Below are 15376 nucleotides of genomic sequence, written 5' to 3' on the forward strand. Positions count from 1 at the left end.
TTTTATATATATTAAGCGGGAGTTAAAATTTATTTTATGGTTTAAAATGACTTTTAGAAGGTGGGCAAAATCGTTATTGTGCGCGAACAAGGAGGGATATTGCCTTTTCCGTTGGGGGGTCGCGCTTCCGACAAGCTGAGGGATGGGAGGGGGCAATATTTTCTGGACGGGTACTTACTCTTTTCCGTTGGCACACCTCATATGTTGGGGTAATTGCACGGCTGGAAATTCTGTGGCATTGGTTTTAAGTTTTATGGGATTTATTTGAACTGTGGAGTATAAATGGTGGGAAAAGGATTGATGGAACGTATTCCGATGGGACTTTTTCTAACTATCCCCCGCGAGAGATTGGGAGTTGCATTTAGTTTATTGATCGATTAAATGGCAATTTTTCTTATGGCTTTCATGCAGAAATGGAAGTTACTATGTAGGAGTTATTTGAAATGTTTATATTTTAAGTTATGGCCCACTTAAAATATGAAGCACTTTTATGGTAAATTTGGACATTGGTGTACTACGAATTTACATTTTTTTAAAGTTGTTAAGGTCTGGAAAGGTATTTTTCAAAGAAATTCTACTTATAGACTGAAATAATACAAAAGAAGAATGAGAGATCTATAATTCGTATTTAATTATAAAATTATTAAATGCAAAAAATGATAAAATGAATCGTAATTTACAGCTTATGATGCGAATAATAACAAATTTCGAATAAATTTTTCTTTCCAAAATGACATGCCAGCGCTTCTGAACCATTAGCGCTACATAATCGATTCTAAAGTTCCACGAATATTTTTAGCTTAAAGCCCATAGCTAAAACAACAATTTACGTCTTGTTTTGCTGCACTCACGATTACAATTTTTTGCTGCATTCATTTTTAATCGGTAATTTAGTAATAATGATAAATTAGCAATAAAATAATTCTTTAGTAATTTAGTAACTTCTACTCTTTCTAAATAATTTTACCAAAAACATATGAATGAAGGAAAAACTTCTTTCTTTAAAATATCTGAAATAGTAACATTTGGTACGCACTCATTTTTTCTTTGAAAGTTTTTCTTTACCATTTTGAAATCAATTTTAATAAGTTGAGTACAGCTGCTGCCGAAAAAAATATTGAAGACTGACGTTGAATTTATAAACATGTAGAAAAAGATTAGAATGAATATTCTGATTCTTGCTCATTTCTTTTCTTACAATATTGTCGAGGTGATTTTAGAAATATTTATTTTGATAATAAGCCGTCCTTTTTTGTAGCAATCTACTTTCTACGGGTCTATAAATTTTTGAATTACACATAACATATTGTATTAATCTGCTAGGATGCTCTAATTTATTTTCAGAAATATTCTTTTTACAATTTTATGAAAATCATCATTACTAAAGTAATAATCTAAGCATTATACTTCTGCGAAATATTACAGGATAAAAAATTGTGACGTTACAGCATAGTAATCCACTTCACATCTATTATATAATTAGATTTCATAAGAAATATCAAAATTAAGAATCGTTTGTACTAAAATTATACCAGTGTTTGGCGACATGCTGATTTTTCAGTAATATTGGTTGCATTTAAATTTAATTCAGTTTCTTATGCATCAATTGGTGTTTGTTACGTTTTGAAGAAAATAAACTTAATTATTAAATAGTTCTGGTTATTAAAGCTGATCAAGTTACAGCAGATCAATTTTTTCAATAAATGAATAGAATTTTTTTGAAAATTAAAAAAAAAAATGTTTCATTTATTACTTTTAACCTCCTCATCAACTACCACATTCTACTGTTCAAATAACATGCAAGTACGTTTCAGTTCCATGTAATCGCCACTATAAACTATTACCGAATTAAATATTAGTCATGTGATTTGATACTTGGTTCATAAAGATCATAAAATGTGAAAATTAAATTATTAAATTTGAAGTTTTTGAAATCAATAAATATTGCAAATTTAAAAGTTAAATAATTAAATAGTGATATTCCATCATCTAATTTTAAACAAATTTTATGACAAAGGTCATTTGTTCGAAATATATGCCAAATTTTTATTTAATTCATTTTTTGAAAATTATAATGATTTCTGTAGCATGGAAATAAAAGTTTTACGTGTTAAATGTCTCAAACTTGCATTTCATATATTTTATTATAAAAAAATCCATAATCAATATAATCCAATAACCATACTTTGTTTTGCATAGGTTCTGTGCAAAACAAAATTTGCTTACCTGTATCGCTAGCATTTTGGAAGAACGCTTAAGCATATATTTTTTTTTTATCTATGTTTGTCTTTGTACTCACTTTTATTTAACATATTTTTTTCTTTCTTGTACAGATTGAATTTTTTGACAGTTCTCCCATTTCCTCTTTGAATGCTCTTCAATTTTAAAATTTTGCATACTAATATTCTTTCAGAAAAAATATACTTAATATTTCAGAACATAATAAAATAAACGATTAATATAAAAGAATTTGGATTCAATGAATATGGCGCCATCTAGTTGCGAATATGTTAAACAGTTGACAAAAATACTTCACAATACTACACTTTGCTTTTCAGTACATTGGTAAAAATATATTAATTTTTTTTTTCAATAAATTTATTTTTTTATCTATTTTTAAGAAATGCGATACGCTTTCAGTCTTTTAGCTTAAAATGAAATATTATTGCTAAAAATAAACACTAAAAGACTCTCAATAAAGAGCCACATTTTTTCCCTTGAAATAATTTCTTCGGTGGGAGTTAATATTTTTAGGCCATAAATCCCTCTGAGGATGGTATCCTATCCACCGACATCTTCTCGTTGAACAATATTCCGACGGGGGTTTCGGGGCATGGCGGGATCTTTTTTCAGATCATAAATGACAACCTACATAATTGATCATCCCGAGGCTATGCGGTCAAATCGCTTTTCTTTCCCATCTTTTTTAGTTTTCTTTCTCATTTTCGTTTCAATGAAGTCCATCAATTTTAGAACTTTGGGTTTTTTTTTCTTTCTCTTCCTCACTTTTGGTGATATAGTCTATCTTTTCTTTCTTTTATTCATTTCTTTTTTTCGTTCTATTCTATTTTTTGGAATAAAAAATTTCATTTTTCAGTGTGTCACTAAGTTTTTACGATGAACCCCCTGAACAGGAGAAAAGGAGATGGGCTAGGAAGGGGGCGTTTGACGAGTTCCAGACCGATTTAAGTCTTGGATGGATGGTTCGTTGAAGTTTGGTTTCCAGGAGGAAATTGTCCAAGGGTAAAGATGAAACGACCTGGAAGGGCCACTGTTAACTTCACCTTGAGGGCTTTTCTTTTCTTTCACAGGCAGCCCATTATGTTTTACTAACTTTCAGAATAAGTAACTTGGGTCCCATCTGACCAGCTCAAGACTGAAGTAAATTTCGGAACGTCGGGAAGTAAAACACCTTCCCAGCAGTACATTTGTAGAAGGGCTTTTCAACTTTCGTCGGTACATTTAACATACTCATATAAAATGATTTTCCTTCGCTCTTTTTCGGTTAAAAATGTATATATTTTTGTGTTAGACTTTGTACCAAAGTAATTTTACTGAATTTGAAACTCATATCTACTACTTCAGAAACCGAATTTCCATACCATATTACGATTAAAACTCATTTCGAATATATTGTAAAGTGTTGATAATATTGCTAATTCTGAATAGACGAAAATTAATGCAGGAATTATGGTCAAGAGTTTTAATTTCTTATAAGCAAAACGTATTGTGCTGAATGATTAAAAAATTTGACATAAACAGTTTCTTAATATATTTTTCAGTTTTATAGATTAAAAACAGTAATCAAGATGTTAATGTATTTCGATGAACATTTTGTATTGAGTAAATACTACACGAGTTGAATTAATCTTTCTGTAATGAACCATAACTTTAATGTAAATTTTGTTTTCATATTTATCTTGTAATCAGTTGCCGAGTTTCGAAAATTCATTTAATTCTTAAAGGATTGAAATATGGCTACATTAAGTGATTTAAATTATGAAGTGTGCTTAGAATAGCACGGTAAATCAAGACAGGTATGTGACTTACATACGAAAACCACAAACTAACAATCATAATATATAAGCTAAAGTTTCACTCATCTGGAAGTAGAGCATTATCAGCTTTGCACAATTTATTCGGAAGAATTGTTATTAGTAATATGGATCAGGTATTCCGCTTAACATATTTGGCAACATATTGAATATATATTCAATATATTCCATATTGAAAATATATTCAATATATTCCATATTTGGTAACATATTGAATATATATTCAATATATTCCATATTGAAAATATATTCAATATATTCCATATTTGGTAACATATTGAATATATATTCAATATATTCCATATTTGGTAACATATTGAATATATATTCAATATATTCCATATTGAAAATATATTCAATATATTCCATATTTGGTAACATATTGAATATATATTCAATATATTCCATATTTGGTAACATATTGAATATATATTCAATATATTCCATATTTGGTAACATATTGAATATATATTCAATATATTCCATATTTGGTAATATATTGAAGTAACATATTTGATTTTGGAATTTCTTAATGTGTCTTCGGCGCACGTTAAATCTGTAATCTAGAGATAGTAAAATTGTTATTAGTAATATGGAACATGTATTCCGTTTCTGAAGTAACATATTTGGTTTTGAAATTTGGTAATGTTCCTTTGGTGCACGTTAAATCTTTAATATAGAGATAAAAATCGAATTGCAAAATTTGTTAATAAAAGAATATAAAAATCAGTACTTCTGCATTCGTTTCTTTAATTTAAAGTAAAAATTCTGCAATATTAAATTAAAAGTGTTTTTTGTAATAATTGTTAAAAGACCTTATTTAACCATATTGTATATCCAAATTTTCCTTGAGCAAATACATTTCGATATCTAATTTTTTTTTATTTATTAAATTGCCTTAATTGTTACATGGTATAATTAGACATTTCTAATAAAATGTCTTCGATTTCGGTTATAATAAGCTTTCAGAAGAACTTTTGAAATGTGTCCTTTCAGATTGCCTTTATTGTTACATGGTATAGCCTTAAAAATTCAAAAGGTTATCAATGAAGTATTACTAGCAAAATAATAAGAAAATGTTTCTTAGAAATTAGACATTTCTAAGAAAATGTCTTCGATTTCGGTTATAATAAGCTTTCAGAAGAACTTTTGAAATGTGTCCTTTCAGATTTGCCTCACCCATTCGCCATCACAGTGTTCGAAGACCACCTTTTTTGGACTGACTGGCAAACTAAAAGCATCCACAGAGCAAATAAGTTCACGGGACGGAATGCTACAACTCTACACACAAAGCTACATTTTCCAATGGATCTTATTGTTGTTCATCCATTGAGACAACCTTATGGTGAGTGAAAAAAAAATCATAAATATATTTCGTTCTTCATAATATTTCTTTTTAATTCCTTCCTTACTGATACGTCTCAAACGCCAGTTCAACAAAACTAGGGGAGACGCCTAAAAGACTTGAAAATCGCATCAAATTTTCCTCACATTTGATATATGTGCGAAGGTAATTGACAGAAATCCCATGCTGCATGCTTTATTGGTTGTCGACTCAAGATTAGATGGGTTCGGTTGATAGAAAGGTTTTCTGAGTGCTCCTAAAGGTTTGTCAAAACCTAAACTTGCTTAGTAATTATTCAGTTAAGGAGGTTGATCTTTTGTATACTACCCCTTAATCAACCCTGACTATCGAAACGGTTTTGAAAGGGTAGAGAATTTTGGACGTTTCAGTACTCTACGACTCTGAACTGGAAGGATTTTAGGAATGACAGGCTTAAACTATAATTGAGTTAGCTAGTATACAGGTTGGCCACGAAGAGACTTCCTTAGTTTAGATACATATGGAGCTAAAACTAACAAGAGCATCGGAACCAGATTGCTTATGCGGCCTATGGAAAACATGGGGAAGGAAGTGAATTGTGCTAGAAATTTCTGATCAAAATAGGTGTTACGTATGATTATTACGTATGTTACGTTTGATATTACGTATGATTTTGTTAAATAGACTTCAACTCTTTAAAACTGTTGCATATGATCCAAGATATCCTGATGTTGAATAATAAAAAATCAGTTTCAGTAAATGCGTTCATGTACATTTCTGAATGTCATTTTTTTATCATTTAATTATTAATGAAATTTTTGTATTATTCATTTTCCGTATGTTTATTTAAAACCCTTTTCGTTCTGAGAGCCCAAAAATTTTACTTAATGATTATTTTTTTATTACGAACTCTCTTTTGTAAAATTCATTCACCCATTTCTTTCACAGTATGCATATGAAATTTATTCTTATTCCATTTATAAATTTTAATTGCAGATGGCTCAAAATAGCGACAGCGATTTTCAAGGTCTTACTGTACTTAACAAAAGTAGAGCTTTTTTTTTATTAATGCTGGAAATAGTTCAAAATGGATAATTTTTGGAGAGAAGATTGTAATTAAGGAAACAATGAACATTTAATATTTCTTACATGGTCTTACTTCTTCCATCCGTGTAAAATATTGTGGACTGAATAATTTTGAGAATTAATCGAATATTAGCGGAGGTATTTGATCTAGATTAATTAGATTTCAAGAGGCTGTAAAATTTGATAGCAGTGTTAAAAAGTAGGATTTCAATATTTGAGCAGTAATAAAATTCCAGATTAATAAATATTTTTTCATTCATTTAAATGATTCTAACATTACAGATATTACTGGATAATTAAATGTGACAGAATTTATAATAAGAAAAATCCAATATATAAGTTGATAAACTATCCTTTTGTTATTAAAAATGTCATAGAACTCAACAAATATTACAAACTTATTTAGTGATGTAAGTGGATATAAAACAACATAATGATATTTTAGAGAATCATAATTTTCTTCGGAATGAGTAACGAAGTTCAATATTTATATTTATGAAATTGCAGGATTTTTTAATCAAAATTATTTGCAATATATTATTATACAGGAACATCTTCATAAGTTAAATTCCAAGAATTTTTTTGAATAATTTTTTCAAATCTACATTCTCAGTTTTGGGGTTCTTCTTTATTTTTAGCACTGAATCTATTTTTAGTGTTATAACTATTTACTTCATGAAAACAGTAAAAATAACATAGAAAAATTCTGAATTCATTTCAAAGTTTGATTTAATATGAAATTTCAAAATGTGGTGTACAAGAAGATATAAATCTTAATCAATTGATTAATTATAAATCATTTTATTTATAAATTCCTATCTATTTTTCTTAGTGAGAGACCCTTGTGCAGAAGACAATGGAGGTTGCAGTCACCTGTGCATGCCAAATAATGTTTCCTATACCTGCCTTTGCACAGTTGAAGCGCCTGTTCAAGTCGATGAAAAGACATGTTCAAAAGGTGCATGGATTTCTTGAATATATATTACATCTTACTCAATATTATTATTATCAGTGTGAAATTTAATATTTAATACTATCTCAAAGCAAATCTTATTCCAAATGTTTTATTACCTTTCAAGCGCTTGAAACAATCATTCCCTTATTCAGATTCAATTAACATAATAATAATTTTTGGTAATCAAAAAACATAAAAATTTGATATAGTAATACATTCATTTTATTTTATTTGGAAATTTCACGTCATTTTATCACAAATATGGTTATCAAACAATGTATTAGTAAATTGCAATAATTAATAATAAATAAATTATTGCTATTTTTATTTATTAATAAATAATTATTGCAATGTTTATATTAAATTGCAATAATTATTTAATTATAATTATTTATCATATAATTTTTATGTGCGTAAAAATATTAACTTAAAGCTGCCCTTTATGAGTGTAACATAATCAAGATCTGTGCTGCACATACGGGTATTAAAATTTCGTGATATTTTAACACCCTCTTTTCTTTTTTTACATAGTGATCTCGTCTTCGCTTTCGGCTAAGTGTGATGTAAAGATTGTCATTGTTGTTAGGTTTTAAATAGTATGAAAAATTATTATTATGCTAATCTGATTGAATAATTTGGAGTCGATATGAAGACCAATCTTCTCTTTTAAAACCATAACAAAGTCATAAACAATGATTTGCCTAAACTTCCTACATGGGTTCTTATTTTAATTATTAAATAAATTCCAATCAGCTTCTGACAAGATTTTAAATTACCAATCATTTGATATTTAGTTCTTAATTTTAGTTTAAGAAAATAAGGACAGAGCAATATTTTTCATTTAGGCCTCACTTACTAAAACAGAGCATCCATCGCATTCCCCATTTGGAAAAATAAAAATCTTTTTATGTATTAAATACCTTTCTATTTCAAGCACCGGCTCTGTCTTACGGTTCATGTCGGCTACAATCTTCCATTTAAGCATTTTCCACTATTATATCTTGAGGTACCTAGCTAGGTTTGAATGGGATTTTTCATAAGCACAAATGCTTTAAATATTTATATGATGTTCTTTATTAATATAAGGATAAAATAATGAATAAAAGAAATTATTTAAATATGTATGTAATTTTTGAGGAAAAAGTGTATTTTGATGTAAATTTCAGCATTTATTTACAAAAACTAGGTTTGTTTTGAGAAATAAATGGTCACAGTTTTCCATTTTTCTTTGTAATACTACATGTGCGACATATCTTAATGTAACTAATTATGATCTAAAAATTATATTCGAAACCAAGATGTTTGAGTCAACTATATGAAATTTTCCACGAAATTTTGGAATATTTTCAACAATATTTACAGTAAACAATCATAAATCCACTTCTAAAGCATCCAACATCAAATACATCGTTCATTACATTCTGCATAACAAAACGAGCACTAATTATAAGTTTTATTAAGACATCTTGATTATTTTTTAGATATGATGACAGTTGTATAGTAGAATTATGAAAAAAAAAACCCTCGTTCTTCAGAAAATGCATTTAAAATTTTTGAATACTTATAAATAAGCTTCACTTACATGTCAATACTTTGCCACAACTTGACTTCTAATTGACGTATAGAAAAAATAAAAAATTACTAGAAACAGAAGCTATTTTTTTTAAAAATAAACATGCACTTTTTCATGTAAATTCATGTTTTCAACTTAATCGGATACCTTAAACTGGACTAAAATACCATACTTAAAAAATATAGTATATATTAATTCATATAAAACATCAGACCTCCAAAAGTTTCCTAATAAACCTTTGTTTTCACTATAGAGTGGTCCTCATTTCTCATCTTCACACGCCGCAGCGATGTCCGGTGGTTGTGTCTGGACTGTGAAGACGATGCAGACGTCGTGTTCCCATTCCGCAACATCAGTAGCGCTGGAGCACTGGACTTTGATTCGGAAACGGATATGATCTACTGGTCAGACATCACTAACGACACCATATCTAGATCTCACATCAATGGATCTGGTCAACAGGTAAATGCAGAATGTGATTTAATATAAATGGCTTTCGCTCTTAGACAATGGTGAATATGGGTGTTTTGAAGGACAATGGTGAATATGGGTGTTTTGAAGGACAATGGTGAATATGGGTGTTTTGAAGGACAATGGTGAATATGGGTGTTTTGAAGACAATGGTGAATATGGGTGTTTTGAAGGGCAAAGCGGCACAGATTATGAGATCCTCTCTTAATTAAGTTGATGGGTTAGTTTACGGCTTTTAGCAAATGAATTATATATTTTAGTTTAACATTTATTTTATTTTATTAAATTTTAAGTATGAATTCTTATTTATTTATTTGCCATCATCCACGTTTGTACGCAATTTTGTCGAAATAGATATTTGGTCGTTATAAACATTTTAATTGAAAGTTATGAAATTAATAGGATCATACTGGTAGTATTATTATTATCTAATATTTTATTATTTATAAATTTTGTATCTTTAACACACATGTTGTATTTTACTTATTCAATTGGTACCCAGAGAAATAAAAAAAATGATCGATCGGCTTCCTCTTTATTTAGCAATTACAGGTCTAGTCTACCTGGTTGAAAGTCCATCTCTGTCTTAGAAACCTATCTAGGCCAATTCTGTTTGAGAATATTTGTTTGCCGAATGTGGGATATTAAATTATTTTTTTTAATTATATTCAACAAATTTCAAATTCTAGGTTTTACCATTATTTTGCCGAAAATAGGCTATTAAATAATTTTTTTTATTTATGTTCATGTTTATTTATGTTTTTTTATTATGTTTTTATGTTTATTTCAAGCTATGGATTTTACTGATTTTGGCTGTGAAATAAACAAGATAAAGGGTTAAGATTACCTTTAAAACTGAACCCTTTAAACGAAAACGAACCTTTAAAACTGAAAAACGTTTTTGAAGAATTTATATCTTTAATGACTATAATAATTTGTCATTGGATAATTTAATATATATTCTATGCATTCCTTAAAGAAAGAAATATCTACTTATATATAAGAAATAAATGTGAGATTCCTATTAGATAGGTAGGGTCGCTGTGGCCTGGTGATAAGGTCTCGCCTCTTGAGCTGTAGGATTTCAGGTTCGAGACCCGATTCCACCGAAGTGCCGTCGTGTAAAGGAGTCTGTTGTACGTTAAATCCGTCAGGCCGAACGTCCTCCCGCAGATGTGACGTGATAGGGCGGGGGATGCCAGCTCAGGTGTCGTCCTCGTCATCTGACCGAGGTTCAAAATTACGAGGTCCTTTCTAAAATAGTCCTAGTGTTGCTTTACAACGGGACATTAATAAAACTAAACTAAACTTATTAGATAGGTATATAACTGCCATTAGCATGTAGTTTCAAGTCTCATTCATAACTAATATTTTCCTAAGGCTGAATAAAAATTTAAATTCTTAGATCCATACTCAAGTAACGTCAATGTAATATCAATACGTAATTTATTATTCCCATTAAATAAATTCCCTTTCAACGAAATGACAAATATCGTATTGTTTATGATTAAACTAACCAAAGGGTTTCAATGAGCTTTAGTGAATATTTCTTTTTAATGGATGAATGGATTGTAATGGATGCTTTATGCTTTTTTTCTTATTTTTTAATTTTCTAATAAATAAATCTATATATTTGCTTTTGAATCACTTTAATCCTGATTTATTTATATTTTTTGAATGGTTTAATGTTTTGTTTTAATATTTCGATATTCAGTTAGAAATACAACTTCATATAATAATATTTATTCCTTCTAGCATGAAATATCTTTTGATAATTGCTGATTGACCTTAAAAAGATCGAATGATAAATACTAGAACTTCTGTCGGGATCTATTGGACACCGGAGCCTGTTTAGTTTGTTCTCCTTTCCGCACTTTTGGAGGGAATTTGAAAATTTTTCGTGACTTTTAATCATTTTGCATGGTGATAACACAGAAAAAGTTTTTTGGTTCTAGGTTAATTAAAAGTGATTTTACAATTAAATATACCTAGACTGTCCGGTGGTGTCGTTTCAGTGTCGTTTCGGCACCCAGGTGATTTATCATTATAAACAGCTGTCGGTCAACAAACGATAGTTCACTAAGTAAAACAAACTTCTCTAAGTACTATCACACATTTGTTTGACCTTGTATGTATTGTTATTGAGTTCACAACGGAAATGAATCAATTATACTAAAAATTGTTGTGTCTAAGTGTTTCGTTACATAGCATTTGCTTATCTGCTGGTTAATCATTCAATTTTCATCCAATCATTCAAATCATTCAAAAAATCATTCAATTTTCGACCCTTATGCAGAGCAGACACCCTGAAACGATGGCTCATAGAGAAGGTCTAAGCCCTCATGAAATTGCAAATTTGTTGCGAGTGCTTTCTGAGAATGAATCGGATGGTGGTGAGCTGTCTTATTCTAATTTAGATTCCGATGAATACATAAACGAGCATGAAAGTGACTACCACGAATCTGAAGAAAGTGCGAATTTTCATATAATATTCCAGTGATAATTTTCAAGTAATAAATACTGAAATTAAAGGAATTACAAATTCTCTAAAACGCAAAAAGTGCGAAATTAAAGAGTACAATTGAAACTGCAACTAAACAAACAAAATGCAACTAAAAAAAATGTGTGTTTCTTGCATGAAAATGGTGTACGGAAAATATACAGGAAAAATTGAATTTGTTGCAAATGAGGTATGTACAAAACATTAAGCATATAAAAGATAAATAATGATAAAAAAAAACTTGCAAAATTCTCACAAAAATTACGATTTTGCTTATTATTCTAATATTTATGAACATTATTGTTTTATTTCATTTTACAATTTTAAGTAATTGGTTCTGTTACAGTTTTTTGTAATATAAAGGGTTATAATATATGATAATTACATGAAATAATTTTAAAAATTCTTAAAATTAAACCCTACTTAACAGTAGTCTCTGCAGTTATTTAGTTATTATAATGATTTTATATATTTTACATCGCGGTGCCGAAACGACACCGGCGGACATTTAAGGGTAATCGAAATCCCGGACGTACTAGTATTAATTTTTAAGATTGAATGAAGTATTATTGCTCGTTTAGTTTTTAAAACCAAATATGTATTTTTATAAAAATAAGTGATATTGGTTTTATTTAACTAATGTTTTTTTTGTAACCTATTACTATATATCGGGGAAACGTGAAACTAAAAATGAATATATTACCTATTTTTATTCCCTAATATATTATTTGACGTATTCAAGGGATCGAAATCCAAAAATACGAAACACTTAGAACACACTGAAACAGTCGCATTGTTCTCAGGGGTACTATATTACTGATGGTCTCGAAAAGGAGTCTTTTTATTAGAATCATTAAAATTATAAAATTAGGGGAAATGAATTTTAACATATATAGACGTGGTAATATGAGCGTTAAATTAAAAGATGTATGCATCGGAATTACATTCAATTTCAAGGATATTATATTCAGTTCATATCAAGAAACATCAAGCATGAATCAATCACAGTTTTGAAGAGAGAATATGTGTATATCGAATGTATATCGAAATTATATTCAGTTTCAAGGATATTATATTCAGTTCATATTAAGAAAAATCAAGTATGAATCAATCACAGTTTTGAAGAGAGAATATGTGTATATCGAAATTATATTCAGTTTCAAGGATATTATATTCAGTTCGTATTAAGAAACATCAAGTATGAATCAATCACAGTTTTGAAGAGAGAATATGTGTATATCGAAATTATATTCAGTTTCAAGGATATTATATTCAGTTCATATTAAGAAACATCAAGTATGAATCAATCACAGTTTTGAAGAGAGAATATGTGTAATTCTGTAAAAGGAGGGCCAGTTACATGAAATAAAATGTATAAAAATTACATATTAGTATTTTTTTAACAGAGGTATATGTAATCTCTTCCAACAAATAAATAACTTCACTTTTATTTAATTAAAACTAATACTTTTTAAAAAAAAGTAAATATGTCTGTCAATTTTCCAACCACACCAAAAAAAAAGTGGAAACATTTCTTTTTTTTTACCAGAAAAATGTTTTTGTCACCACTAAAGCAGTTACATAATAATTACGCTTATAAAAAGATTTGTTTCCAACATTTCTCGTCACTGTAATTAGATAGTTATCACCTCGTATTTTTTCTGTTAGCATATGAACGACCATTTTCAGAATTTTGCCAGTTTCAGCGTCACATTAAAGCGTGCAAAAACACTTCACTGACACATTCATCAGCTTCCAGCGTTGTTTTACACAACTGAATCTTGTATACTCCTAATTGCAAGATATTTACTTGCGGTTTCGTGATCACAAACATCATATATGATAGCAGTTATTCATGATGCGACGATACTGTGCAGTTCTAATGGTTATTGATGACATTTTTGTTTGTTTCTTTTTTTTTCGTGTTGTTTAAGAAGTGGTGTTTTATTTTGAAAATTGATGTCGCTTAATAGCATGTGTTTTATCAATTAAATGATCCAATTTTGTGTAATTATTCAAGAAATAATTGTGTTAAAGTGAACAAAATATATTGCTTTTTGAAAAGCATTTGTCTATTAATTTTGGCATTTAAATTCATTTATTAGCTGCTATTTAGCTGTAGATAATATGTTAAAAATTTAATTATTACTTGATAGGTCGTATGGTTTAAATTTTGTCGCACTAGTTGGATTGGAATTTTGTGTGTTTATAGAAAAAAAATTGAGTAAATGAGCCTTTTTTTCAAATTAATGTTAATAGCAGGCTCTTAATAAATCGTTGAATATCGTTTTTTTAATTAAATAGAAGACAGTTACCTGTTAGAAAAATACTGATGACACATTACTTCATTAAATTTTCCCATTATATGCGATGCACTTTAACCCGTTCACTGCCAGAGAAATTTACAAAAACTTCATTTTACTGCAGTTTCCTATGAGATATCTTGTAAATGGCAATGCATGAGTTAAATGATTAATCAGGTATCAATAATAAAGAGTAATTATGAATATAAATAGGTCAGTATGATAAATTGATTAATTATTGTCTCGCTCTTTTTTTAATACTTTAAAAATGAAGCGATTTATAATTGATAAGCAATAATATAACAAAGAATACTAAAATACAACAATTTGTAATAGTTTAAAGTCATAAAACAGTGTCGCATATAAAATAGAAAGGAGTAACTGAAGGAGGATATCTAAATTGGTCGAGAAATATGTACAATGCTAGATCTCTATTAATTTAAAGCTGCACTCTGTCAAATTGTTGGAGAAAATATATATTCAATTTTCTGATACAGTCATCAACAACAACAAAAAAAATGGTGCATTTTGTAATTTTGTTCTTTACTTTCTATCATCACAAAACTGATGTCAATGGAAATTACTCAAATGGCAAGTTTGTTGAGATAGACAAACTGTTTAAGCGAGTTTAGTTAATTAACTATATTAATTAATTATTATCTCATAGTTTTTCTATTACAAAAAATCTGGATTTTTCAATAATTCGATCGAGTAGGTCTTTTTTATGTATGTGTGTCAAATTTCTTTTGCAATAGTTCTTGATATATACTTACCTCTGATGCTATATTCGGGTCCATTTCGACCTAAAATTTAATTAATTCTATAATAAAATTTAAAAAATAACATGACTATTATGCTGTGGCTTCAGAAATGTGTTCATTTTGCTACACTTAGAAATACATTCGTTTTTTGTTTCGATAACGCATAAGATAGCATAAGCCCATTTGTTAAAAAAAGCAAACAAAAAAACATATACTATGTTCGAATTCTTTCGGACCATTCTGCTAAAATGTATAGATTATAAAAAAAAAGCATAATATCTCCTTTTGTAATATGAAGAATATATATATTTATGAATCGAAAATATATCTATTATTAATATATATTGA

At 28.6% G+C, this 15376-nt stretch overlaps 1 protein-coding gene across 1 annotated transcript in view; it reads left to right on the forward strand.

The window, feature by feature from the left end:
• LOC129981290 (low-density lipoprotein receptor-related protein 4-like) overlaps nt 1–15376 on the forward strand; it is a 733213-nt gene that overhangs the window by 606566 nt on the left and 111271 nt on the right. Inside the window, exons 13-15 of the mRNA XM_056092063.1 lie at nt 5224–5400; nt 7298–7423; nt 9247–9455. Coding sequence (XP_055948038.1) covers nt 5224–5400; nt 7298–7423; nt 9247–9455 — 512 coding nt within the window. The remainder of the gene's footprint in view (nt 1–5223; nt 5401–7297; nt 7424–9246; nt 9456–15376) is intronic.

The sequence above is a fragment of the Argiope bruennichi genome, chromosome 8 (assembly GCF_947563725.1).
Source record: "Argiope bruennichi chromosome 8, qqArgBrue1.1, whole genome shotgun sequence".
Taxonomy (NCBI): domain Eukaryota; kingdom Metazoa; phylum Arthropoda; class Arachnida; order Araneae; family Araneidae; genus Argiope; species Argiope bruennichi.